The 24,508-nt window shown below is 45.5% G+C and overlaps 2 protein-coding genes and 1 pseudogene across 16 annotated transcripts in view; 2 read left to right on the top strand and 1 right to left on the bottom strand.

Annotated features, from left to right (window-relative positions):
- The window catches only part of DCAF4 (DDB1 and CUL4 associated factor 4), a 36,243-nt gene extending 28,409 nt beyond the window's left edge, over positions 1–7,834 (bottom strand). For 3 of the 15 annotated variants that reach the window (XM_055360815.2, XM_055360816.2, XM_063697962.1), the window contains exon 1: positions 6,695–6,974. The gene's annotated coding sequence lies outside the window, so the exon portion shown is untranslated. Of the gene's footprint in view, positions 1–6,694; positions 6,975–7,093 lie in introns of those variants that run through there. The other 12 variants (XM_019009986.3, XM_004055401.4, XM_055360819.2 and 9 more) reach the window with 9 other exon arrangements.
- LOC101133011 (large ribosomal subunit protein eL36-like) lies at positions 3,666–4,013 on the top strand. The gene has a single exon (XM_055360823.2). It carries the CDS (start codon positions 3,696–3,698, stop codon positions 4,011–4,013), a length of 318 nt encoding a protein of 105 aa, XP_055216798.1. The 5' UTR covers positions 3,666–3,695.
- Positions 7,835–24,137: 16,303 nt separating the features above from the next.
- On the top strand, positions 24,138–24,224 carry LOC115930729 (uncharacterized; annotated as a pseudogene).
- Positions 24,225–24,508: the final 284 nt, after the last annotated feature.

Genomic DNA, 24,508 nt, shown 5'->3' with positions numbered 1-24,508 from the left:
ACAAATGGCACCAAACTGGTAATGGTATACAGTGAGAATTAGAGACTTTTTTTTTTTTTTTGAGATGGAGTCTTGCTCTGTCACCCAGGCTGGAGTGCAATGGCATGATCTCGGCTCACTGCAACCTCTGCCTCCTGGGTTCAAGCGATTCTTCTGCCTCAGCCTCCCGAATAGCTGGGGCTATAGGCGTGTGCCACCATGCCTGGCTAATTTTTGTATTTTTAGTAGAGATGTGGTTTCACCATAATGGCCAGGCTGGTCTCGAACTCCTGACCTTGTGATCTGCCCACCTCGGCCTCCCAAAGTGCTGGGATTACCGCACCTGGCCATTAGAGACAATTTTATCTAGTAATAATATAAAACCCAGTATGCATCACCGTTTGTAGATCAGTGCTTCTTAAGGATTATTTTGCCCACCAGGGGACATTTGGCAATGTCTGGAGACATTTTTGTTTGTCACAACTTGGGAGAAGGAGGGGTAGGCTGCTACTAGCGCCTAGTGGGTAAAAGCCAGGGATGCTGCTAACCACCCTACAATGCGCAGGGCAGCTTCCACACATTCTTCAGCAAGAATTATCCAGGGCTGGGTGCAGTGGCTGATGCCTATAATCCCAGCTGCTCGGGAAGCCGAGGCAGGAGGATTGCTTGAGCCTAGGAGTTCAAGACCAGCCTGCGCAACATAGCAAGATCCCGTCTCAAACAAACAACATTAAAAAAAAAAAAAGAAAGAAAGAAAGAAAAAAAAATTATTCAGCTGGGTGTGATGGCTCACACTTGCAGTTCCAACTACTTGGGAGGCTGAGGTGGGAGGATGGCTTGAGTCCAGAGTTTGAGACCAGTGTGGGCAACATAGCAAGACTCCATCTCAAAAACAACAACAAAAGAGTTACCTGGCCCAAAACAGTGCTAAAGCTGAGAAAACCTGTTCTATGTAGGAAGCACTCGAAAACAATTTGCTGGTAACATGCTGCATCTAGCACCTTTGGAGCTGCTCTAGATGTTAAAATCAGGTGTGTTGCAGAAGGTTGGGCTTGCCTTTGTCTTTCAGAGAAACTTTTAAGTACCTCAAGGCATAAAGAATTATAATTTCTAAGAGACTACTATTCTGCAAAGACAATGTTAATCACAAATAAACACAATTTGGTTTTTTGGAAAATGACTGGACAATATTTATCAAGTAACTTACAAATGTACATGCCTGCCTTCTGGGAACTGCTCCTACAAAAATGATTCCAAGATATTTACTACATTTTTCCGAATCATTTTATAAGGCCAGTATTACTCTGTTACCAAAATCAGACAAAGATATAGGAAGAAAAATATAGGTCAAGGCCGGGTGCAGTGGCTCACGCCTGTAAGCCCAGCACTTTGGGAGGCCAAGGCAGGTAGATCGCCTGAGGTCAGGAGTTCAAGACCAGCCTGGCCAACATAGAGTGAAACCTCATCTCTACCAAAATACAAAAAATTAGTTAGGTGTGGTGGTGCACACCTGTAGTCTCAGCTACTTGGGAAGCTGAGGCAGGAGAATCGCTTGAACCTGGGAGGCAGAGGTTGCAGTGAGCCGAGATCATGCCACTGCACTCCAGCCTGGGCAACAGAGCAAGACTCCATCTCTCAAAAAAAAAAAAGAAAGAAAAATATAGGTCAGTATGGGTTATGAATACAGAGACACAAAAATCCTTAACAAAATGCTAGCAAGCAAAATCCAGGAGCATATAAAAAGAATTATATACCAAGACCAAGCGCGATTTATCTCAGAAATATAAGGTTGGTTCAACTTATGAAAATCAATCAATATACCATACTAATATATGGGGAAAACCTCACATGATTTTCTCAATTGATACACAGAAAAAGCACTGGACAAAATGCAACATCCTCTCATGATTAAAAAAACACTCAACATACTAGAAACAGAAGGTAGTTTCCTCAACCTGATAAGGAGCATCTACAAAATACCCACACCTAACATCATACTTAGTGGCCAAAGACAAAGTTTTCCCTCTATGGTCAGGAACAAGACAAAGATGTTGGTTCTCAATACATCTGTTCAACATTGTAGTGGAAGTTTTAGACAGGCAATTAGGCAAGACAAAGAAAAGGCAACCAAACATGATCTTATATACAGAAAATCCTAAAGAATCCACCAAAAATCTACTGGACCTCATAAATGAATTCAGCAAGGTTGCAGCATACAAGATCAATATAGAAAAACCAGTTGTATTTCTATACACTGGTTCAGGCAATGAACAGCCTGAATATGAAAGAAAAGTTACATTTACAATGGCATCAAAAAGAATAAAGCGCTCCTCTGGTCCTGCTCGGGCTCAGTTACAAAAAAAAAAAAAAAAAAGAGAAAAAGTACTTAGGAATATATTTAACAAAATTAATATATGGCGTGTACACAGAAAACTATAAAACACTGTTGAAAGAAATTACAGATTGAATGCAATCCCTATGAAAATTCCAAATGCCATTTTTTTAGCAATGGAAAAGCAGATCCTAAATTCATATTATGCAAGGGACCCAGAATACCCAAAATCATCTTGAAAAAGAACAAAGTTGGGATGACTCGCACCTCCCAATTTCAAAATTCATTACAAAGCTACAGTAATCAAGACACTGTGTTACTGGCATATGGATAGAAATATCGATCAATGGAGTAGCATTGAGACCAGAAATAAACCCATATGCCTATCTATGGTCAACTGATTTTCATCTAGGTGCCAAGACCATTCAACGAAAGAAAGAAGTGTCTTTTTAACTGCCGGGACATTTGAATATCAAACTGCAAAAGAATGAATTTGGATCCTTACTTCATACCATATGGGACAAAAATGAACCAAAATAGATCTCGATCTAAAACTATAAAACTCTTTGAAGGAAACAAAGGTATAAATCATCATGATCTTGATTAGGCAATGATTTCTCAAATATGACACCCAAAACTCACACACACTACATATATATATATACACACACATACACACATAAATTGGGCTTCATCAAAATTGAAAACTTCCGTGCATCGAAAGACATTATTTAGGGCCGGACACAGTGGCTCACGCCTGTAATCCCAGCACTTTGGGAGGCTGGGACTGGCGGATCACTTGAGGACAGCAGTTCGAGACCAGCCTGATAAACATGGCGAAGCCCCGTCTGTACTAAAAATACAAAAATCAGCTCGGTATGGTGGCGGGCGCCTGTGGTCCCAGCTATTTGGGAGGCTGAGCCAGAACAATCGCTTGAACCCGGGAGGTGGAGGCTGCAGTAAGCCGAGATGGTGCCACTGCATTGCAGCCTGGGCGACAAGAGCGAAACTCCGTCTCAAAAACAAACAAAACAAAAACAAAAAAAACTCCGTCTCAAAAAAAAAAAAAAAAAGCTACACAAATAGCCAACTGGCACATGAAAAGATACCCAACATCATTAGTCCTTAGGGAGATGCAAATCAAAACCACAGTGAGATACCACTTTATTTATTTAATTTTATTTACTTATTCCCTCCTACCCCCCTTTTGGCTGAAGTGCAGTGGCGCGATCTCCGCTCCGGGCAACCTCCATCTCCCCGGCTCAAGCCGTCCTCCTGCCTCAACCTCGGAGTAGCCGGAATTACAGGCACGAGCCACCACACCAGGCTAATTTAAAAAATATTTTTGGCCTTCCGCCACGGCCGCCATTGGAGAGCAGCAGCCATGGCTCTGCGCTACCTTATGGCCGTGGGCCTCAACAAGGGCCACAAGGTGACCAAGAACGTGAGCAAGCCCAGGCACGGCCGCCGCCGCGGGCGTCTGAGCAAACGCACCAAGTTTGTGCGGGACATGATCCGGGAGGTGTGTGGCTTCGCTTCGTACGAGCTGCGCGCCATGGAGTCACTGAAGGTCTCCAAGGAGAAACGGGCCCTCAAGTTCATCAAGAAAAGGGTGGGGACGCACATCCGTGCCAAGAGGAAGCGGGAGGAGCTGAGCAAGGTACTGGCTGCCATGAGGAAAGCCGCTGGCAAGAAAGACTGAGCCCCCTCCCCTGCCCTCTTCCTGAAATAAAGAACAGCTTGACAGAAAAATAAAATAAAAATAAAAAATATTTTTGTAGAGACGGGGTCTCGCTTTGTTGCCGCCCAGGCTGGTCTCGAATTTCTGGCCTCCAGCCATCCTCCTGCCTTGGCGCAGTGTTGGGATGACAGGCGTGAGCCACCACGCGCGGCAGCAATTCTGAGATTTAACACAGAGAGCCAGTATGTGCCCAGCGTATGTGTATGTAGTGCACAGAATATGTGGACCACCCTCTGTAAAGGTTCATGCATGAGGAGGTCGGCTCTCTCTCACAGTCTAGCAGTTTTCCACACAAAAGCGGCACACATTTTTGCACCGGTCTCCAAAATGGTGTCTGGTTTGGGAGCCCGCAGCTTCCGGAATTACAGGCTCTTCCCTGCTTCCAGGGCACCATTCCAGGCCTGGCCTCAATAGGCCCAAGGCGCAGGCCCAGAGGAGGCTGGGCGGGGTGGGGGCGGGGTGCGCTACACCCAGTAGGGAGCAGCCCCGGGCTTCCGTGCCGCCCGCAGTGCTGGGACGCCCAACACCGGCCAGCCCCGGAGCCAAGTGTGGGGGATGGCAGCCCGCACACATCGGGGCTGGCCTCGCCTCCCCCTGGGAGGTAGGCTTGACAGCACAGGGGGTCGGTCCAGCCTTAGCACGGGGCCAAAACTCAGAATGGGGGAGGGGCTCCATCTCCCTTTGGGGCTCTCCAGTTTGGGGGCCTCGGGGCTGTTCTGGTTTCCAGGCTGAGCCTCACCATCTTGTTTAGCACATGGTTAGGGGCCCCGGACTGGAGCCCAACAACCGGGGCTCAGAGACTGGGGCACCCTGGGGCCGCGGGGTTGCTTCTTGGGCGGATGAGAATGTTCCAGAATTAGACAGTGGTGATGGTTGCACAATCTTGACAATATAATAATAAAAAAACCCACTGGATTGAACCCTTTTAAAAAAGTTAATTTTTAGGGTATGTGAACTATATATATATATATATATATATATATATATATAAAGATGTTTACTACACCATGCTGTAATAGTTAAAGTGAGAAACATCCTAGATATCCAACAACAGGGGAATTTTGTAAGAGTCTGTAGACTGGCCGGGCTCGGTGGCTCATGCCTGTAATCCCAGCACTTTGCGAGGCCAAGGCGGGCGGATCACGAGGTCGGGAGATATATGAGACCATCCTGGCCAACATGGTGAAAACCTGTCTCTACCAAAATACAAAAAATTAGCCGGGCGCGGTGGCGTGTGCCTGTAGTCTCAGCTACTCGGGAGGCTGAAGCAGGAGAATCCCTTAAACCTGGGAGGCGGAGGTTGCGGTGAGCCGAGATCGCGCCACTGTGCTCCAGCCTGGGCAACAAGAGTGAAATTCCGTATCCAAAAAAAAAAAAAAAAAAAAAAAAGTGGGGCGATTCTGTAGACTAGAGGGCTGTAATGTGCAAAACGCTAACGCCACTGGTCTGTAAAGCTGAATACAAAGTAGCTTCTACAGGCCAGGGCGGTGGCTGACGCCTCTAATCCCAGCACTTTGGGAGGCTGAGGTGGGAGGATAGCTTGAGCCCAGGAGTTCAAGACCAGCCTGGGCAACATAGTGAGACACCCCTCCGCCCCATCTTCACAAATAATTTAAAAATTAGCCGGGTGTGGTAGTGCATGCCTATAGTCCCAGCAGTTAGGAGTTGTTCACTGTAAAACAACATTTTAGACAGCTGACTTAAAAAACAACAACAAAATTTTCTCTTAACACTTATTTAAGAAATACTTCAGGCGCAAGCTTTGTACTAACGCCCACCCTGAGTTGGTATTTTCAATCCTATTTTACAAATGAGGAAACAGGCTTACAGGACTAGGTACCATACCCAGCGTAAGTTAAATGGTGGAACAGGGATTCCACCTCTGTTGGTAGGACCCCCAGGCCTGGTTACCCACAGAACACTACCTCAGGCCGGGCGCGGTGGCTCACGCCTGTAATCCCAGCACTTTGGGAGGCCGAGGCCGGCGGATCACGAGGTCAGGAGATCGAGACCATCCTGGCTAACACGGTGAAACCCCGTCTCTACTAAAAATACAAAAAATTAGCTGGGCGAGGTGGTGGTCGCCTGTAGCCCCAGCTACGCGGGAGGCTGAGGCAGGAGAATGGCGTGAACCCCGGGGGCGGAGGCTGCAGTGAGCCGAGATCGCGCCACTGCACTCCAGCCTGGGCGACAGCGAGACTCCGCCTCAAAAAAAAAAAAAAAAAAAAAAAAAGAACACCACCTCGACTCTAATTTCCATCGTTATTTAAAATCAGAGTTTGGGATTTTGGAATTGTTTCCTCTAGGAAGCTGTCCCCTCAATTTTCTTTGCTTCTGGCTGCGCTGCTGGAGTCACAAGACAATGCCTGTAGAACACCATGGTGAAAGGCGTCATGGTTTCTGAAGCGCCCGGGGAGCCCATGAGGCGTGGAAGAACTGGCTTTCTCGCTAACACACAACTCAGAGTGGAGGCGAGGGCCAAACCCAGGCCCCATCACTTGCTAATTGTGCGCTACCCCCACGGACAACCAAACTGCACCCCTTTCTGCGTCTGACAAGCACATCATAGCGCTGCAAAAGTTAGCGCCTGTGAAGCCGGCAGCACAGAGCCGGCCACTTCGTAAGCTTCAACCACGCCTTACCTGTTATGCTGACCTGAACATTCACGGGGGACACCGCCCCAAGGCCCGCAGCCCAGCCCCCGCCAGGTGTCGGGTGGGGCCTTCAGCAGCAGGGCTCAGAGAAGCGCTTAGAGAAACGCCCTCAGCGGCGACACTCGGGGTGCCCTCCCTGCGTGTTTACGGTTGCAGCACTGATCCGGCCGGAGGGCCCCACGCGCCCCAGAACGGGCGGAGCGCGCCGGCCCAGCTGCCACCTAGGCCCGGTGGCGCCGGCGTTCCACGTGCTCACTCCTCCCCGCCCCTCCCCGCCCCTTTCCCTGGCCTTCCTCGCCGCGCCTGTCTCCCACCCCGAGCTCTGCAGCGGGAGCGCGGCAGCCCTCGAATCGACGCCAGTAGGCACCCCAGGCAGCACAGTCTTACCTGTTCAGCGTGTCCCTTCCGGATTCCCCTCGGACTAAGCTCTGCAGGAGTTGGAGCGAAGCGTGCAAGGACCCGGAAAGACCAAGGTGTAGCGTCAGCCAGTTAGGTGGATGCGTTTTGGTGTTGTAGCAGCCGATAGGGCTATAGCGGCCGTTCTTTCCTTCTCACTGGACGCGGCTTCTGTCTGTCGACGTCAATAGGGACGATCTCATGAAGAAGGCGGGGAGTGGGGCTTCGGCTCCTCCCAGGCCTGGCCTGTCTGGGGCGGATGCACGTGGAGGCTGGTCATGGAGCGCTTGGGGGTGGGGCCAGGCGCACGCGGGGGCGGGGCCGGGGGCTGCTCCCGGAGCAGCTGAACTGTCTGGAAACCCTTTCGTGAGAGACCGTGTCTTCTTCCCTCCGCAGGGTGATGTGGCCCTGGAGAAGTCCTCTCGCTGTAGTGGAAAGAGCGAAGGAGTCTGTGAGGCGAGGGACAGAAGTAACGTGATGTTACGACTGGCGACGAAGTCTTCGGCAGTGGCCTCAGGCGGCCGAGGCCGCTGCCCTGGGTCTGCGTTCAGGGTGTAGCGTAGCGAGCCCTGACCGTGAAACCGGGGGGCCCCCGTGTTGGCTCCAGTACTGCTGCTTGCTGTGGGACCTAGGGCGAGTCTCTTCCCTTCTCTGTGCCTTGATTTCTTCTGTTGAGAGAAGGAGTCGGATCTATCATTCTCATGTCCTCTCCAGCTCAGAGTTTGTTCAGACCACCAATATTTCTAGAATGACCTGTGTGTGCTATGCCTGTTCCAGGTATCAGCTGACGGTTATGAGATCTTATGAAAGGAAAACGGAAGCCTCTGATGGGCTTGTGTCTCGAAGAGACAGTTTGTGAGGACAGCTGGATTCACAGAGGCTAGGCTTGTTGGGGTCCAGCAGTAGGCCTGGTGTGTCATGCGGCTCCGTAACACAGGCCCCTGCCCGCGGCTTGGACGCGTTAGAAAGCAGGCGGTGGGGTTCACCCATTGCACGCCGTGCGAAGGCATTTCAGCTCTTAACCAGGAAGCTAGGATTTCAGGCTAAACTCCCGGCTCTCAGGAGTTTATAGATAAATGCAGTATGTGGAGCGGGGCCGGGTGATGAGGGAAATGAGAGAAGTGGGCATAGGCAGAATAAAGAACGGCTTCATGAAGCTTGAGCGGCCTTGAAGAGAAGGCAGAGAAAAATTCTAGCTGAACAAACAACGTGACTGGAGGCCGGTTCAAGCCGGCTGGATGGGAGGGGAGTCTTGGAAGGAAAACTCAGCAGGGTGGGTTGGGGCTTGGTGACGCAGCAATTGCCAGGGAAAGAGTAGTCAGGCCGGGTGCAGTGGCTCACGCCTGAAATCCCAGCACATTGGGAGGTTGAGGCGGGTGGATCACTTGAGGCCAGGAGTTCCAGACCAGCCTGGCCAACATGGCGAAACCCCCAACTCTACTAAAAATACAAAAAATTAGCCGGGCGTGGTGGCGGGCGCCTGTAATCCCAGCTACTCAGGAGGCTGAGGCAGGAGAATTGCTTGAACCCGGGAGGCGGGGGTTGCAGTGAGCCGAGATAGCGCCATTGCACTCCAGCCTGGGCGACAGAGTGAGACCCTGTCTCAAAAAAAAAAAAAAAAAGTAGACAATGGGCAGGCTCTGAGGGTTCTAGAGTTGGGAAGTGACAGGACTAGAGCTGTGCTTCTGGGAAATCACCGTGTAGGGGATTCGGGAGAAAAGATTGTGGAAGTCAGCTGGGAGACCCCTAAGGAACTTATTGCAGCAACAGTCCTTGTGAAAGGTAGTGAGGGCCAAACCAGGGTGGGGGTAGCCAGGATGGAAGGGGGGTACAGATGGGAGGCAGAATTCAGAGGGAGAATCGGCCAGACTTAACTCTCGGGGAGGAGTCAAGCTGGATTTTCCACTGAAGAGCCAGGGGACACTTGAGGAAGGTGGCAGGAGGAGTTGGCTTGGGCTTGCTGAGTGAATGAGTAGCTGGCAGCCGGCCAGCAGGCTCTGTTGAATGTCCACGGAGGGGACAGTGACGTGGGCATGAGATATACCTTGGGGACCTGCAACACACACAGATGAAAGATTAAAGAATGTTTGCAAATCGGTGAACAAATGAAGCTTGCTGGGCCTTGGGCAAGTCATGAGGCATTCCAACCTCAGTTTCTTCACAGGTTAGAATGAGGATAAGACATCTACTGAGAAAGGTTGTAAGGAGTAAGCTCTGATGATGGAGTACCTCACCCAGGACTTGGTGCACAGCGCCCATTGGTTAAGCACCCTCGATTATGAAGGTAGCTTGGTATCTAGATGGTGTATATTACCTTCAAAAGTAAAAATTATTTTTTCATTTCATCTCCAGAATTTGAAGCCAAGGCAAATGTTGTAATGAAAAGGAATGAATCTATAGAAACAGGTTGGAAAATATCTGGCACATGGCAAAGACTAAAACAATATATATATATATTTTTGTCTGTTTTGAGATGGAGTCTCACTCTGTTGCCAGGCTGGAGTACAGTGGTGTGATCTCGGCTCACTGCAACCTCTGCCTCCCAGGTTCAAGCTATTCTCCTGCCTCAGCCTCCCAAGTAGCTGAGATTACAGGTGCCCTCCACCATGCCTGGCTAATTTTTTGTATTTTTAGTAGAGATGGGCTTTTGCCATGTTGGCCAGGCTGGTCTTGAAATCCTGACCTCAGGTGATCTGCCCGCCTTGGCCTCCCAAAGTGCTGGGATTACAGGCGTGAACCACTGCACCCGGCCTTCAAATACTAGATCTTATTCATTCTTTCAAACTATGTTTTTGTACCCATTAGCCATCCCCACATCCTCCCATCCCCCAAAATATAAAATTTAAATGTTAATTTAAACAAATCAACATTTGTTTAAATCAACTGCAGAAGTTGTCCTTTTAAAAAAAGAAAAAACAGGCTGGGCGCGGTGGGTCATGCCTGTAATCCCAGCACTTTGGGAGGGAGAGGTGGGTGGATCATGAGGTCAGGAAATCGAGACCATCCTGGCTAACCTGGTGAAACCCCATCTCTACTAAAAATACAAAAAATTAGCCAGGCGTGGTGGCGGGCGCCTGTAGTCCCAGCTACTTGGGAGGCTGAGGCAGGAGAATGGCGTGAACCCAGGAGGCGGAGCTTTCAGTGAGCAGAGATCGTGCCACTGCACTTCAGCCTGGGCAACAGAGCAAGACTCCATCTCAAAAATAAAAAATAAAAAAATAAAAAAATAAAAATAAAAAAACACTTTTTTTTCTTATAGAGATAGGGTCTTACTATATTGCCCAGGCTGGTCTCAAACTCCTGGGCTCAAGTGATCCTCCTGCCTCAGCCTCCTGAAGTATTGGAATTACAGGCGTGAACCACTGCACCCAGCAGGAATTGGCCATTTTAAGAGGTGACTTGTACGTAAGTTGCCACAGGAACTAGGATGCCTGTCAAATCCCATCATGGAGACTAATCCAAAATAAAATCAATGCAAGAGAAATGTAATTAAATTAACATGCCCATTGTGGGGTAACAGTCCATCCAGGGCCTAGAAAAAGGATCATTTTCATCAGAATTTCTCAGTGTTTTTTCAGTAGTATCCAGGTGAGTGTCTTGGTCACTGAAAATCTTAATCTTTTTTTTTTTTTGAGATGGAGTTTTGCTCTTGTTGCCCAAGCTGGAGTGCAATGGCATGATCTTGGCTCACTGCAACCTTCGCCTCCTGAGTTCAAGTGATTCTCCTGCCTCAGACTCCCGAGTAGCTGGGACTACAGGCATGTGCCACCACGCCCGGCTAATTTTGTGTTTTTAGTAGAGATGGGGTTTCTCCATGTTGGTCAGGCTGGTCTCGAACTCCCAACCTCAGGTGGTCCGCCCGCCTCAGCCTCCCAAAGTGCTGGGATTACAAGCGTGAGCCACTGCATCTGGCTGGTCACTGAAAATCTTGATCTAGAACAATTCCCTAGTTCATTTCCTTTTTTTTTTTTTTTGAGATGGAGTCTTGCTCTGTTGCCCAGGCTGGAGTGCAATGGCGCCGTCTCGGCTCACTGCAACCTCTGCCTGCCGGGTTCAAGTAATTCTCCTGCCTCAGCCTCCCGAATAGCTGGGATTACAGGCTCCCGCCACCATGCCCAGCTAATTTTTGTATTTTTAGTACAGCCAGAGTTTCACCATGTTAGTCAGGCTGGTCTTGAACTCCTGACCTCAGGTGATCCACCCGCCTTGGTCTCCCAAAGTGCTGGAATTACAGGCGTGAACCATCGCGCCCAGCCTCTAGTTCCTTTGCTAACCTAATGAAATACCCAACAAAATTCTCTACACCTCTTTGTATGATTACATATTCACCAAACTGCTGATGACTGACTCCATTATCATGATTTTGGAAAAGAGGGAGCCGTGGGTAATGGGCAAGAATATTCTAGACATCAGGAAGTTACATGTCTCAATAATTAACTGATCATATTTGTATTCTGTGTACTTGGGTAGACAAGCAGTTTCCAAGGATCTGGTCCCAATAACTTAATACACAAAATGTTGAAACCCATAAATCTGGGGACAAGATTTTGCCTCTAAAATACTAGTCTTAGCTGGTTAGCAGCCTGACCAATATAACAGTTAATAATGCATAATAATCTAAGAAAACTCGAGAAGCAGAAAAGCACAAAGTGAAAAAATACCCAAATTACCTGTGATAAATCTATCCCTCCAAAAAAACCACTGTTAATATTTGGATGTGTTTTTTCTAAGCATGTGTTTGTTGTAACTGTTTATATCTTTCAGTTATTAATTCAACAAATATTTATTGAGCACTTGGAATGCCAGATCTGTTCTAGGTGCTGGGAATGTAAGTACATTTTAAGAAAATTGTTTTTGAAAACAATCACAAACTAATAGAAAACTTCCAACTACAGAATTTTTCTTTTTCTTTTCCTGAGGGTAACCACTGACTTGATGTGTCATCAGTCTGGAATACTTTTAGTTTGTATTTCTTACAGACATAGGCATTCTCCTATGTATCCAAAGCATAGCCATCAAAACTGAAAAATTGACATTGATATACCGCTGTCACCTAATCTTCAGCTCCCATTCAATTTAATTCAATTGAATTTAATCTCCATGTCATAGAAATTGGTATTTAGAAGCCAAGACTTGAATGCTAAGTGTGCTTATTGCTATTACGGTATCCCTGTTCCAAGGCACTCTTCATGGTTACAGTTGGGAACACACACCCACACACTCCCACACACACTGCGACATCTATATTTATTTGTACATCTATCAGTTTACCCACCTATCTTGAAAACCATGAGTTTACACCAGTATCTCCAATTCCAATCCATCATATAGGGCTGATTCTAGTTTTCTCCCTTTCTGTATTTGTAGCTTCCTTCTCCAGCAGTGAGGTTCTCATTATTTTTATTTACTTGTTTGATCAATCCCTTTGTAGGTAGACATCTCCTCTCTCTGCCCCCACCTCCTACCCAATACAGATGTCCTTCTTCCCCACTCAGGCTCTGGGAACCTGTGCTGGGAAACCCTGTACCCTTTACGCACGAGGAAGCCTTCCCTAGTCTTCCTGGGCTCCAACATTCCATGTGTGGATACAATTTTGAATAAGACAGACAAATTCCTTCCTTTCAAAGAGCTTACATTGAAGTGGGGAGGGGGACAGATAAATAAAAATAAAAAGGCCAGGTGCGGTGGCTCATGCCTGTCATCCCAGCACTTTGGAAGGCCAAGGAAGGCGGATCACCTGAGGCTGGGAGTTTGAAACCAGCCTGACCAACATGGAGAAACTCCATCTCTACTAAAAATACAAAATTAGCTGGGTGTGGTGGCGCATGCCTGTAATCCCAGCTACTTGGGAGGCTGAGGCAGGAGAATTGCTTGAACCCAGGAGGTGGAGGTTGCAGTGAGCCGAGATGGCACCATTGCACTCCAACCTGGGCAACAAGAGCGAAACTCTCTCAAAAAAAAAAAAAAAAAAAAAAAAAAAAAAAAAAAATAAAAATAAAAATAATGGTAAGTACAATGACAAGACAAGATGATGTGATAAGAAGTGACTGGGGGCTACTTTGGGTCAGGTGACTATTCTCTTTTTGCTCCCTTGTCCCCCATCTACTCTTTATCCTTCTTTGGGCTGCTCTGTGCATATCTACAAAATGGATTACCTAGACTCCTTTGCTGCCAGCCTTCTAGTTGAGTTCAACCAGTGAGAGACACCAGTAGTAGATAGGTGGGTGGGTGGGTGGAGAGAGAAATGAGGATTTTCCTTGCTCCTTCCCTGCTTGGGAATGTTTTCTGGCCCCTCGTCCAGGCGCCAGAAATTTCATTTCCTCCCCTTGCTCCTTTGAGCCTCCTGGTGGTCATAGCTTCCTACTCTTGCTAGCCCCTGGGTGCCCCAGTGGTCTTATTTCTCTTCATCTTGCCTAAACTGTTAATAGTTCTTTTGAATCATCTCAGTCGGATTCTGTTTCAGAAAAGGGCTCTTTAAGGTAATTACTTTTTTGCGGTGTTTAAACAGTATATTATGAATAATGTTTTTTTGAGGTCAATAAGTATTCTTATACAATGTGATTTTCAAAAGTGCAGTCTGATTAGTCAAGACAGGTCACTATTTAGCCAGGCTTATCTTTCTGGATCTGAGTGCAGAATGGATTACCTTCTCATCCTGTCCTGGCCTGATGGCTAAGTATCTTAAATTGTGCATTAAAGAGAGAGCATGGGGCCAGGCGTGGTGGCTCACGCCTGTGACTCCAGCACTTTGGGAGGCCGAAGTGGGCAGATCACTTGAGACCAGGAGTTCGAGAGCAGCCTGGCCAACACGGCGAAACCCCATCTTTACTAAAAATACAAAAAAATAAGTGGGCATGGTGGCACACTCCTGTAGTCCCAGCTACTTGCGAGGCTGAGGCAGGAAAATCGCTTGAACCCGGGAGGTGGAGGTTGCAGTGAGCTGAGATCATACCACTGCACTCCAGCCTGGGCAACAGAGCAAAAAAAAAAAAAAAAAAAAAAAAAAGAGAGCATGTTGTGGTGACTCTACCTCCCCAGGCATCTAGATTACACAAATAATAGAGTTTGTGGCTTATTTATGGTATAGAACTATATTTCTTTCAGCAGGATTCATCCTTAGCTGTTAATTCCTCCACTCCTTGCCATGGAGAGGGGGTCTTGGTCTTAGAAATCAATGAAGCCTTTTCTTGGACACACAGACAAGCCATTCCAGGGGGTGGTGCCAAGAATGGTGCTTTCATTTGGAGGATTCCTAAAATAATTTTTATAGCTTTTTTCCCCCTCTGTGTTAAACATTTGCAAATTTGGGGGTCTTCTTCCAAGGAGAGTCTAGACTAGAGAATGAGGAGGGGCTCACAGGAAGAGTACCTTGCTGGAGCTTCCATGAGCATCATTCCTGACCTCAGCAAGATAAAAGAACATAAAAGGATGGGCATTGTTTCCCGTGACTGACTTTATTGGTGTCAACAGCTTTATAAACATAGAAAGCTATAGATTGAGAGAAGGGGGAAAATCCAGCAGAATGAGAACAGGAAAAAAAAAAAAAAACTTAAGGCATGCAATTGTTCGAAATCTTACTGCCTCCCTGGTTTCTTCTGCATTTGAATTTCTGTTGAACACTGATAGGAGGATTCCCTTTAGGGGACACGAGGAAGGGAATTGGGAAGAATTTGGCTTCCGTTTAGCCCTAGGAAACTACAGAAGGACTTGAAGCCAAACTGAATTAATCAAGAAACTGTACATGTGTGTGCCTCGGGAGACTTCTTGAAAATCGGATGAGAATGTTGTTCTTGGCCCCAGGAGAGAGGCATAGGGACTTTGAGGGCATGAATCTTTCTGTTGTGTTTTCTGGGATCACATCTGTACAAAATCAGGTAAGCCAAGAAAGTAAGCAGCCTCTTCAGCCCCAAATTGCGTGCCCCCCCAATCTCTCAAGTGAGTCAACACCCTTGGGGCCACATGCTTTCATAAATTAATTTATTCCTTGTTCTGTCCCAAATTTGAGGATGTAGTCCCCTATTATGCATTAAAGGAGATAATTTGAAGCACTGTAACCTCATCCTTCCAGATTAGAAAAGTGTTGTACCGTGGGTAAATGAGACAACCTATTTGGAAGTGTTTTGCATACTGGAAGGAAGACACTTTATATAATTGTAATTATTGTTAACCATTACCCAAAATACAGCCTGGTGGTCCAGACTGCATGCTGTGGAGGCACTTGGCCTGTATTTGAATTCCTGTTCCTTTGCAGTTTAACTGTGTGACCTTGGGCATGTTACTTGACCTCTCTGGATCTGAATACAGAATGGATTACCTTCTTATCCTGTCCTGGGTTTCTCCAGGACAGCCTCAGTTTTCCCATCTGAAAATTGAGGAACCCACCTCAGTGTGAGGATTAAATGTACTGGGATTATACAAAGATGTAGAATAACGCCTGACCCACAGTGAGTGCTTGAGGACACAGTGAATTGTGACCCATAAGGATGCATGATAACCTTCTTCCACAGACATAGTGAGAATCCCAGCAGCTTGGCTGTAAAAGCTGGGAAAGTAAAGGAGAATGCAGAGGGGGGTTTTCCAGGCATCTGTTTTCCCATTCTGAGGCATGGGTATGATTTCTCTACTCCCCTGAGGAAGCAGCTCTTTGAGACAAGGGTAAGATTCAGCCACGGTATGTTGCTGTTGTAGAAGCTTTAACCACCTCAGCTTACAGCAGAGGTTTCAGCAAAATAAGCTTCTCTTTCTGTAAATGGCTTCTTCTCATTGCATCTCTGTGGACAGTGTCTAATGGTGGGATTGGCTCATTTTCTGGAACCAAATAAACATTTGTTCCCACTAGCCCCATAGTGCTAGCGCCACTATTAATGAGCGGCAATGTTGTCCATTGCTGCAGGAGTCATTAGGGAAGCCCTGGTAGAGCTCTGTTTATTACCAGGGGAGGTGTCAGAGGCAGAGAAAGCACAGCTGGGGCTTCCAGGCTCCAGCAGATCACGCAGCGCAGGCAGCCAGAGCCATCATTCTTAGACTTGTGAAGTCGGGACATAAATTCCAAGAGGAATAAGAATGGGTAAGATAAAGGAGTTGGGGTCTATGATTCAGAGTCATTTTTCAGATTTCTGAAATTTCGAATAAGTTAAGGTTAGATCGTGGCGCAATTTAAAGCACACTTCCTAAGGGGGTTGCAATTTGAGCAATGCCTTATTAAGGAACAAGCTAAGCTCTGAGCTGGTTTCTTTGTCAGTGATTGTATTCTCTGATACTCACTAAATATGCATTGTAGGTGCCGTGGATTGGCCGAGCCATCAGGGAGATCTTCAGAATGAATAGGGTCCGTCAGGGTGCAACATGCACAGAATATATATTGTGGCAAAATCCACTGGCCCCTTAACTCTGAGACCAAACCGGTCCCTGCAAGCACACTGAGATTATGCACAGCTAGTTGCTTGGCAGAGAATACTGAATTTACTTATTTATTTTAATTTTTTATTTTTTTGGGACAAAGTCATGCTCTGTCACCCAGGCTGGAGTGCAGTGAAGTGCAATCATGGTTCATTGCAGCCTCAACCTCGCAGGCTCAAGCGATCCTCCCACCTCAGCCTTTTGAATAGCTGAGACTCCAGGTATGTGCCACCATGCCCAGCTAATTTTTTTTATTTTTCATAGAGATGAGGGTCTCACTATAAGTTACCTAGGCTGGTTTTGAACTCCTGGGCCCAAGTGATCCTTCTGCCTCAGCCTCCCAAAGCACTGGGATTATAGGTGTGAGCCACCGTGTCAGGCTGAATTTATATAGATAATGAGATTGCTACAGAAAGAGGTACTTCTCAGAACTTGCTTAAGGCAGGCTGACGATCACAAAATATTCATTGGTGCTGGTTTTAGACGAGGTTGCTTTTGGCTAGATGGATCGGTATTAGTTTGAAAGGACTGCCATAATAAAACACCGCAGACTGGGTGGCTTTATGCAACAGAAATTTACTTTCTGAGAGTCTGAGAAGCTAGAAGTCCAAGATCAAGGTGTTGGCAGGTTTGGTTTCTTCGGAGGCCTCTCACCTTGGCTTGTAGATGGCTTTGCCTCTGTGTGTGAACATCCCTGGTATTTCTCTGTGCCCACATTTCCTCTTCCTTATAAGGATACCAGTCAAATTGGATTAGGGCCCAGCCTAATGCCCTCCTTTTAACTGAATCACATCTTTATTTATTTACTTTTTGAAACAGAGTCTCTCGCTGTTGCCCAGGCTGGAGTGCAGTGGCATGATCTCGGTTCGTTGAAGCCAGCCCGGTTCAAGCAATTCTCATGCCTCAACCTCCTGAGTATCTGGGACTACAGAGGTGTGCCACCATGCCCAGCTAATTTTTGTATTTTTAGTAGAGACAGGGTTTTGCAAGTTGGCCAGGCTGGTCTCAAACTCCTGACCTCAAGTGATGTGCCCACCTTGGCCTCCCAAAGTGCTGGGATTACAGGTGTGAGCAACCGTGCCCAGCCTGAATCACCCCTTTAAAGTCCCTATCTCCAGATACATTCATATTCTGAGATAGTGGGGATTAGGGCTTCCCTGAATTTTGGAGGGAGGCATGATTCAGCCCATAACATGATCCAGTGAGTAAATGTATTGAGAACAATGGGAGATGGGATTCTCACTATTGGAAAAGAGAGCTATAAATGTGGAAAGATTGAAAACCAGATTGGGATTGAAGTACTAAAGTGCAATCATGGACACACACACACACACACACACACACACACACACACACACACACACAGATATAAATATGTACATGTACATATGCAGATGTTCCTTGCCTCTGGCTACCGAGAGGGCTCAGGAGCAGCAAGACCCCGACAGCAGTACAACCAGTGTTCAAATCTTGGTTCCTAAAAATTATTTTTTACTGACAGGAGCCAGGTTTGTTGTTGTTTGAGAAATGGCTGTTTCCAGGGATAGAGCAGGGAAGTTCTAAAATGAGACTGGGATATTTAATTTGAAGGGGCTCCTCTACTGGCCAAATCTGGGACTATTTAAGCGTCAAAATGAATGATGAGCACGGGCGCGGTGGCTCACGCCTGTAATCCCAGCACTTTGGAAGGCCGAGGCAGGCGGATCACAAGGTCAGAAGATCGAGACCATCCTGGCTAACATGGTGAAACCCTGTCTCTACTAAAAATACAAAAAAATTTGCCAGGCGTGGTGGCGGGTGCCTGTAGTCCCAACTACTCGAGAGGCTGAGGCAGGAGAATGGCGTGAACCCGAGAGGCGGAGCTTGCAGGGAGCCGAGATCGCGCCACCGCACTCCAGCCTGGGTGACAGAGCAAGACCCGGTCTCAAAAAAAAAAAAAAAAAAAAAAAAAAAAGATGATAGTAATGAATTATAACCTATTGAATTAGTAGGAATCGTTGAATCCACACTGATATAATTAACTAAATGAATAAACAGGCCGGGCGACGTGGCTCATGCCTGCAATCCCAGCACTTTGGAGGACAAGGTGGGTGGATCACTTGAGGTCAAGAGTTTGAGACCAGCCTGGCCAACATGGTGAAGCCCCATCTCTACTAAAAATATAAAAAATTAGCCGGGCATGGTGGCACGTGCCTGTAATCCCAGCTACTCAGGAGGCTGAGGCAGGAGAATCGCTTGAACCTGGGAGGTGGAGGTTGAGGTTGCAGTAAGCCTAGATTGCACCACTGTATTCCAGCCTGGGTGACAGAGCGAGACTCCATCTCAAAAAAAAAAAAAAAAAAAAAAAAAAATGAGGAGAGGAGAAAACATTTTCTTGCAGCAGAGTGTCAATGAATAAATGGAGAAGGAACGATGGAGTTAGAAAATCACTATTTAGGCTGGGCGTGGTAGCTCAAGCCTGTAATCCCACCACTTTGGAGGCTGAGGTGGGAGGATTGCTTGAGGGAGATCGAGACCAGCTTGGGCAACATGGTGAGGCCCCGTTTCTCAAAAAAAAAAAAAAAAAAAAAAAAAAAAGAATAAATTAGCCAGGTGTAGCAAATGCCTGTAGTCCCAGCTACTTGGGAGGCTGAGGTGGGGGGATTGCTTGAGCCTGGGAGATCAAGGCTGCAGTGAGCCCTGATTGCACCAGCACACTCCAGCCTGAGTGAGAGAGTAAGACCCTGTCTTGAACATAAATAAATAAATAAATAAAATCATGATTTGGCAATCATTATCATCATAATTAATTCAGAACTAAGAAACATCAATGGACGCTGAGGCTAGAGAGCAAAAATTTGACAAAGTAACGGTATCTACATAATTTCAAAATATCTCCTAAAAATGCTTATTAATTACAAAGGGGAAAAGAGTAACATACAGTGGAGAAAGCTGGCAGATACCACCTTAATCAGGTGATGAAAGTTAATATCACCAGTAATGACACAAATCTAGATTGCATACCATCTCATGGGGAGGCAATGAGAAGAACACAGTGTCATTTTTTGTGGTATTTCTGCCAAAAACACATATCCTGAATCTAACCACGAGGAAACATCAGACACACACAAAAAACTGTCCTGTAATCTCCAAAAATGTGAAGGTCATGGAGACAAGGGAAGTAAAGAACTATTCCAGATTGAAGGAGACAAAAGAGACATGACGATGCAGCAGGTCATCTGAAATGGTTTATTTTGTTTTCTAGAGGATATTATTGGAACAATTTGCAAAACTTGAATGAGTCTCTAGATTAGATGGTCATAATGTATAGTGTTAATTTCCTGATTTTGGTGTTTTTATTTTGGTTATATAGAAGGATGTCCTTGTTTAAAAGAATTATAGACTAAAGTGTTCAAGTGTGATGGGGCATCATGTTGGCAATTTATTTCCAAATGGTTCAGGAAATCAAGGGGTTCTTTGTCCTAGTCTTGAAAATTAATGTTTAAAATTATTCCAAATTTATAAAATTATCTAGACAAGAAGAAGGTAAAATAAACGTATTTTACAAAACAAAACAGACAAACAAAAACTGAGTGTTTGTTACCAGCAAACCCACTGAAGCAAATTCTAATGCACATTTTTTTTTCAGGCAGAGTGAAAATAATCTCAGATGGAAGGTTGGAGAGAAATGAAGGAACAAATAAACAAATGGAGAACAAAGAAAAGGGTAAATGAATGGGTAATGTACAAGAACCTCAACTGTAGAGTTTTAAAATACATGACAGAAAATAAGTTGGGAAGGAGATATGTAAAGTTAAATATTCTTTTTTATTTTTGAGATGGAGTCTTGCTCTGTTGCCCAGGCTAGAGTGCAATGGTGTGATCTCCACTCACTGCAACCTCTACCTCCTGGGTTCAAGCAATTTTTCTGCCTCAGCCTCCTGAGTAGCTGGGATTATAGGTGCCTGCCACCATACCTGGCTAATTTTTGTATTTTTAGTAGAGATGGGGTTTCATCATGTTGGCCAGACTAGTCTCAAACTCCTGACCTCATGTGATCTGCCTGCCCCAAAGTGCTGGTATTACACCCGTGAGCCACCGTGCCCAGGCTAAAGTTAAATACTCTAAAAATTGTTTGCATTTTCTGGGAGGAAGGTAGATGTACTGATTACACTATATTTTGATAAGCCAAAGATGCATATTATAATGGAGTTTTGCTCTTGTTGCCCAGGCTAGAGTGCGTGGGAGGATCTCAGCTCACTCCATCTCAAAAAAAAAAAAAAAAAAAAGGAAAATACAGGTAGCCTTCTAAATTATCTTATTAAATATTTATGTACATATATATATATATATATTTTTTTTTTTTTTTGAGACAGAGTCTCACTCTGTTCCCCAGGCTAGAGTGAAGTGGCACAATCTCAGCTCACTGCAGCCTCCACCTCCTGGGTTCAAGCAATTGTCCTGCCTCAGCCTCCTGAGTAGCTGGGCCTACAGGCGCCCGCCACCATGCCTAGCTAATGTTTGTATTTTTAGTACAAAATGATGGGGTTTCACTATGTTGGCCAGGCTGGTCTCGAACTCCTGAGCTCAGGTGATTTACCCACCTCAGCCTCCCGAACTGCTGGGATAACAAGGGTGAGCCATTACACCCAGCCTGTATTTTCTAGAGATCAAGGAGATGGTTTTAACCAAGACTGGATGCCAAAAGTTATAAAAGAAAAGATAAACATATTTGACTAAAACATTAAAAATATTTTGTAAGTGATACCATAAAAAAGTTATTGGGCAAGTGATAGTAACTGTAATGCAGATGGTAGTCAGATTTAATTTCTGTAAAGTTAATCTTGCAAATTTCAGCTCCTATAAATTGACAAGATTAATATTAAATGATACAAGTAGATGTTTTCTATTGCTTCCCAACAGAAAAATGGGCAACAGATATGGAGAGAAAATTCACAGAAGTCCAAATATATCCAACATTCATATAAAAAGGTGTTCAAATGTCTTGGTGGTCAGGATGGGGCCACTGGCATTACCTTCATATAAACAAGAAAAGGCTGGGGCCCCTTCCTCTGCATTGAACACCATTAGGATGCTTGTTTTTGCAAACCATTTGTGGGCCAGATTTCTGCCCCATCGTCCTATGCACAAACTGCACAGTGTATGCAGTGGCCCAGATTCAGAGAAATGCAAATGCCTAATGAAATATTCCTTTTTATCCATTAAACTGGCAAAAAATTAAGAAGAGTCATGATACCTGTTGCCAGCAGGACTGTGGGGTGACATGTGCTCCATCCATTGCTAGTGTTGTCATAGAGCATTCTGGCCTTTCTTTTTTGGAAGGCAGTCTGGCAATATCTATTAAAATTAAAAATACATATTTCCCTTGACCCCAGAATCCTACTCCTAGGAATCTATTCCATAAAATAAAAGTGCTGATTTGTATGAACATGTGTGCAAGAATGTTTATTGCAGCCTTGTTTGTAGCTGCCAAGAACCAGAAACCTAGTGAATGGCCATTAATCAGGGAATGGCTGAAAAATTAAAATATATTACTCCATAGAATATTATATGGCCATTCAATGGGATGAATGATAGCCTTACCAGATGTCTGAGAGAGATTTCCAAGAGATACCGGTGAGTGAGAAAAGTAAGATGCAGAATGAGTGTAATGTGATTCCATCATTGTAAAAAAAGAACAGAAAACCTCCCTGCATGTGTCAGTGTATATGAAAATGTATACTGGTGTGTGTATGGTTACAAAGGAAAATATATATGGACACACCCTATGTTCTTGTTAATGTTGGAGGAGGAGAGAAAAAGAGAACAGTTGTTCGTAATAAAAACAGCAAGTATGATATGATCCTATCCATGTAAAACTGTGGCGTGTGTGTGTGTGTGTGTGTGTGCATGTGTGTGTATATAAATGCACTGCAAGAAGTCTACCTCATTTTTACTGGTTAGGATGGTGAGATTTTAAGAGGCTCTCATTTTCATGATTGTATCTTTATGTATTGTTCCAATTTTTTTTTTTTTTTTGAGACAGAGTCTCAGTCTATCACCCAGGCTGGAGTGCAGTGGTGCTATTTTGGCTCACCACAAGCTCCTCCTCCTGGGTTCAAGTATTCTCGTGCCTCAGCCTCCCAAGTAGCTGGGACTACAGGCGCATGGCACCACACCCGGCTAATTTTTTATATTTTTAGTAGAGATGGGGTTTTGCCATGTTGGCCAGGCTGGTCTGGAACTCCTGACCTCAGGCAATCCGCCCACCTCAGCCTCCCAAAGTGCTGGAATTACAGGTGTGAGCCACCGCACCCGGCCATATCGTTCCAATTCTTCATAATAGATGTGCATTGTTTTTATGTCCAGGAAAAAGATGAAATTATTTTCACATTGAAAATAAAATAAAAACAAAAACCAAATAAACCTCAAACTCCTAATACCAATAGGCCTCAGTAATGTATACATTCTTATTTATCATTGGCTTGAGGGGGCTCAACTGGAGAAAGGGATGAAAAAGAATGAACAAAGGGAACACCTATTGCTCTGAAGTATTACCTCCATTGTGGATTATGGGGCAGTTGGGAAAAGGTTTAAAGTCACACATATATTTGCCACTGCCCATCTCTTTGATGGCTTTACTGTGTCAGCAGAATCATTTGCTGCTTTGGGTAAACTTACTTTTTTTTTTGTTTGTTTTTTGAGACAGAGTCTCGCCCTATCACCCAGGCTGGAGTGCAGTGGTGCGATCTCGGCTCACTGCAGCGTCCGCCTCCCAGGCTCAAGCAGTTCTCCTGCCTCAGCCTCCCTAGTAGCTGGGATTACAAGCATGAGCCACCACGCCGGGCTAATTTTTGTATTTTTAGTAGAGATGGGGTTTATCATGTTGGCCAGGTTGGTCTCGAACTCCTGACCTCAGGTGACCCGCCCACCTCGACCTCCCAAAGTGTTGGGATTACAGGCATGAGCCATCGTGCTTGGCCTTAGGTAAACTTTTAAAAACTTTTAGTAGAAGTTTGATATTTTGGCATTTGTTTTTTTCCTTGCGGGGGATGCACCATGGTAAACTGGTTTTGAAATTCCCCACCTTCCCCAGAGGGGAATGTCAAGGTGGCAGAAAGGCCAAGAGAGGACAAAGAACAGTATAAAGGAAAAAGAGGAGCTGGGAGGGGTGGCTCACGCCTGTAATACCAGCAAGTTGGGAGGCTGAGGTGGGAGGATCCCTTGAGTCCCGGAGTTTGAGACCAGCCTGGGCAACATAGTGAGACTTTGTCTCTACAAAAAAATGAACAAAATTAGACAGGTGTGGTGGTGCATCCCAGCTACGTGGGAGACTGAAGTGGGTGGATCGCTTGAGCCTGGGAGAATGAGTCTGCAGCCTGGGTGACAGAGTGAGACCCTCTGTCTCAAAAAAAAAAAAAAAAAAAAAAATCAAATAAAAGGAGTAGAGGCTTCTCCAACAGTAGGGGCACTGACGGTTGCCTGCTGCTTCAAAGGTATGTGTGGTTTTATTCGACTGAGAAAAAGGTTTCTTCCCTGCTTTTCAGATAGCTAATGAAAATAGCTTTGTGTGATATGACAAACCTGGTGTTGCAAATTTTAGATTTGAGAGTAAAATTCATTTTTGTGTTTTGAACTTGAAAGAAGAGCTATTTGAATCCTTTTGTAGTTCATAAGCGTGATGATTGGGTTTTCACGCGCATGTGTGAGCTTGTTATGATGTTGGCATATTACCCATCTGACGTGAAAAAAAAAAGTTATTTGGACTGGAGTTTAGAGATTGGCAAACTTGTTGACCTAGTTTTAAGTGGAGGCTGTTAGTTACTCTAAGTTTGCTTCTACAGTCATCCTTTTATTTCCTGCCAGTAAAATGAGGATCCTGAGAGTATGTCTAAGGAGCTGTTGAGAAGCTTACACAGGCTTGTTCGGATAAAGCAATTTAGAACAGTGTCTGCACTTGGGAAGCAGTATTCAGTGTGACTCTTATTATTATGATGAATCCTTTCTCATTGGTTGGGCTCAGCTGTC

This window comes from Gorilla gorilla, chromosome 15, assembly GCF_029281585.2.
Source record: "Gorilla gorilla gorilla isolate KB3781 chromosome 15, NHGRI_mGorGor1-v2.1_pri, whole genome shotgun sequence".
NCBI classification, from domain to species: domain Eukaryota; kingdom Metazoa; phylum Chordata; class Mammalia; order Primates; family Hominidae; genus Gorilla; species Gorilla gorilla.
This window is presented reverse-complemented; position numbering and strand designations above follow the sequence as displayed.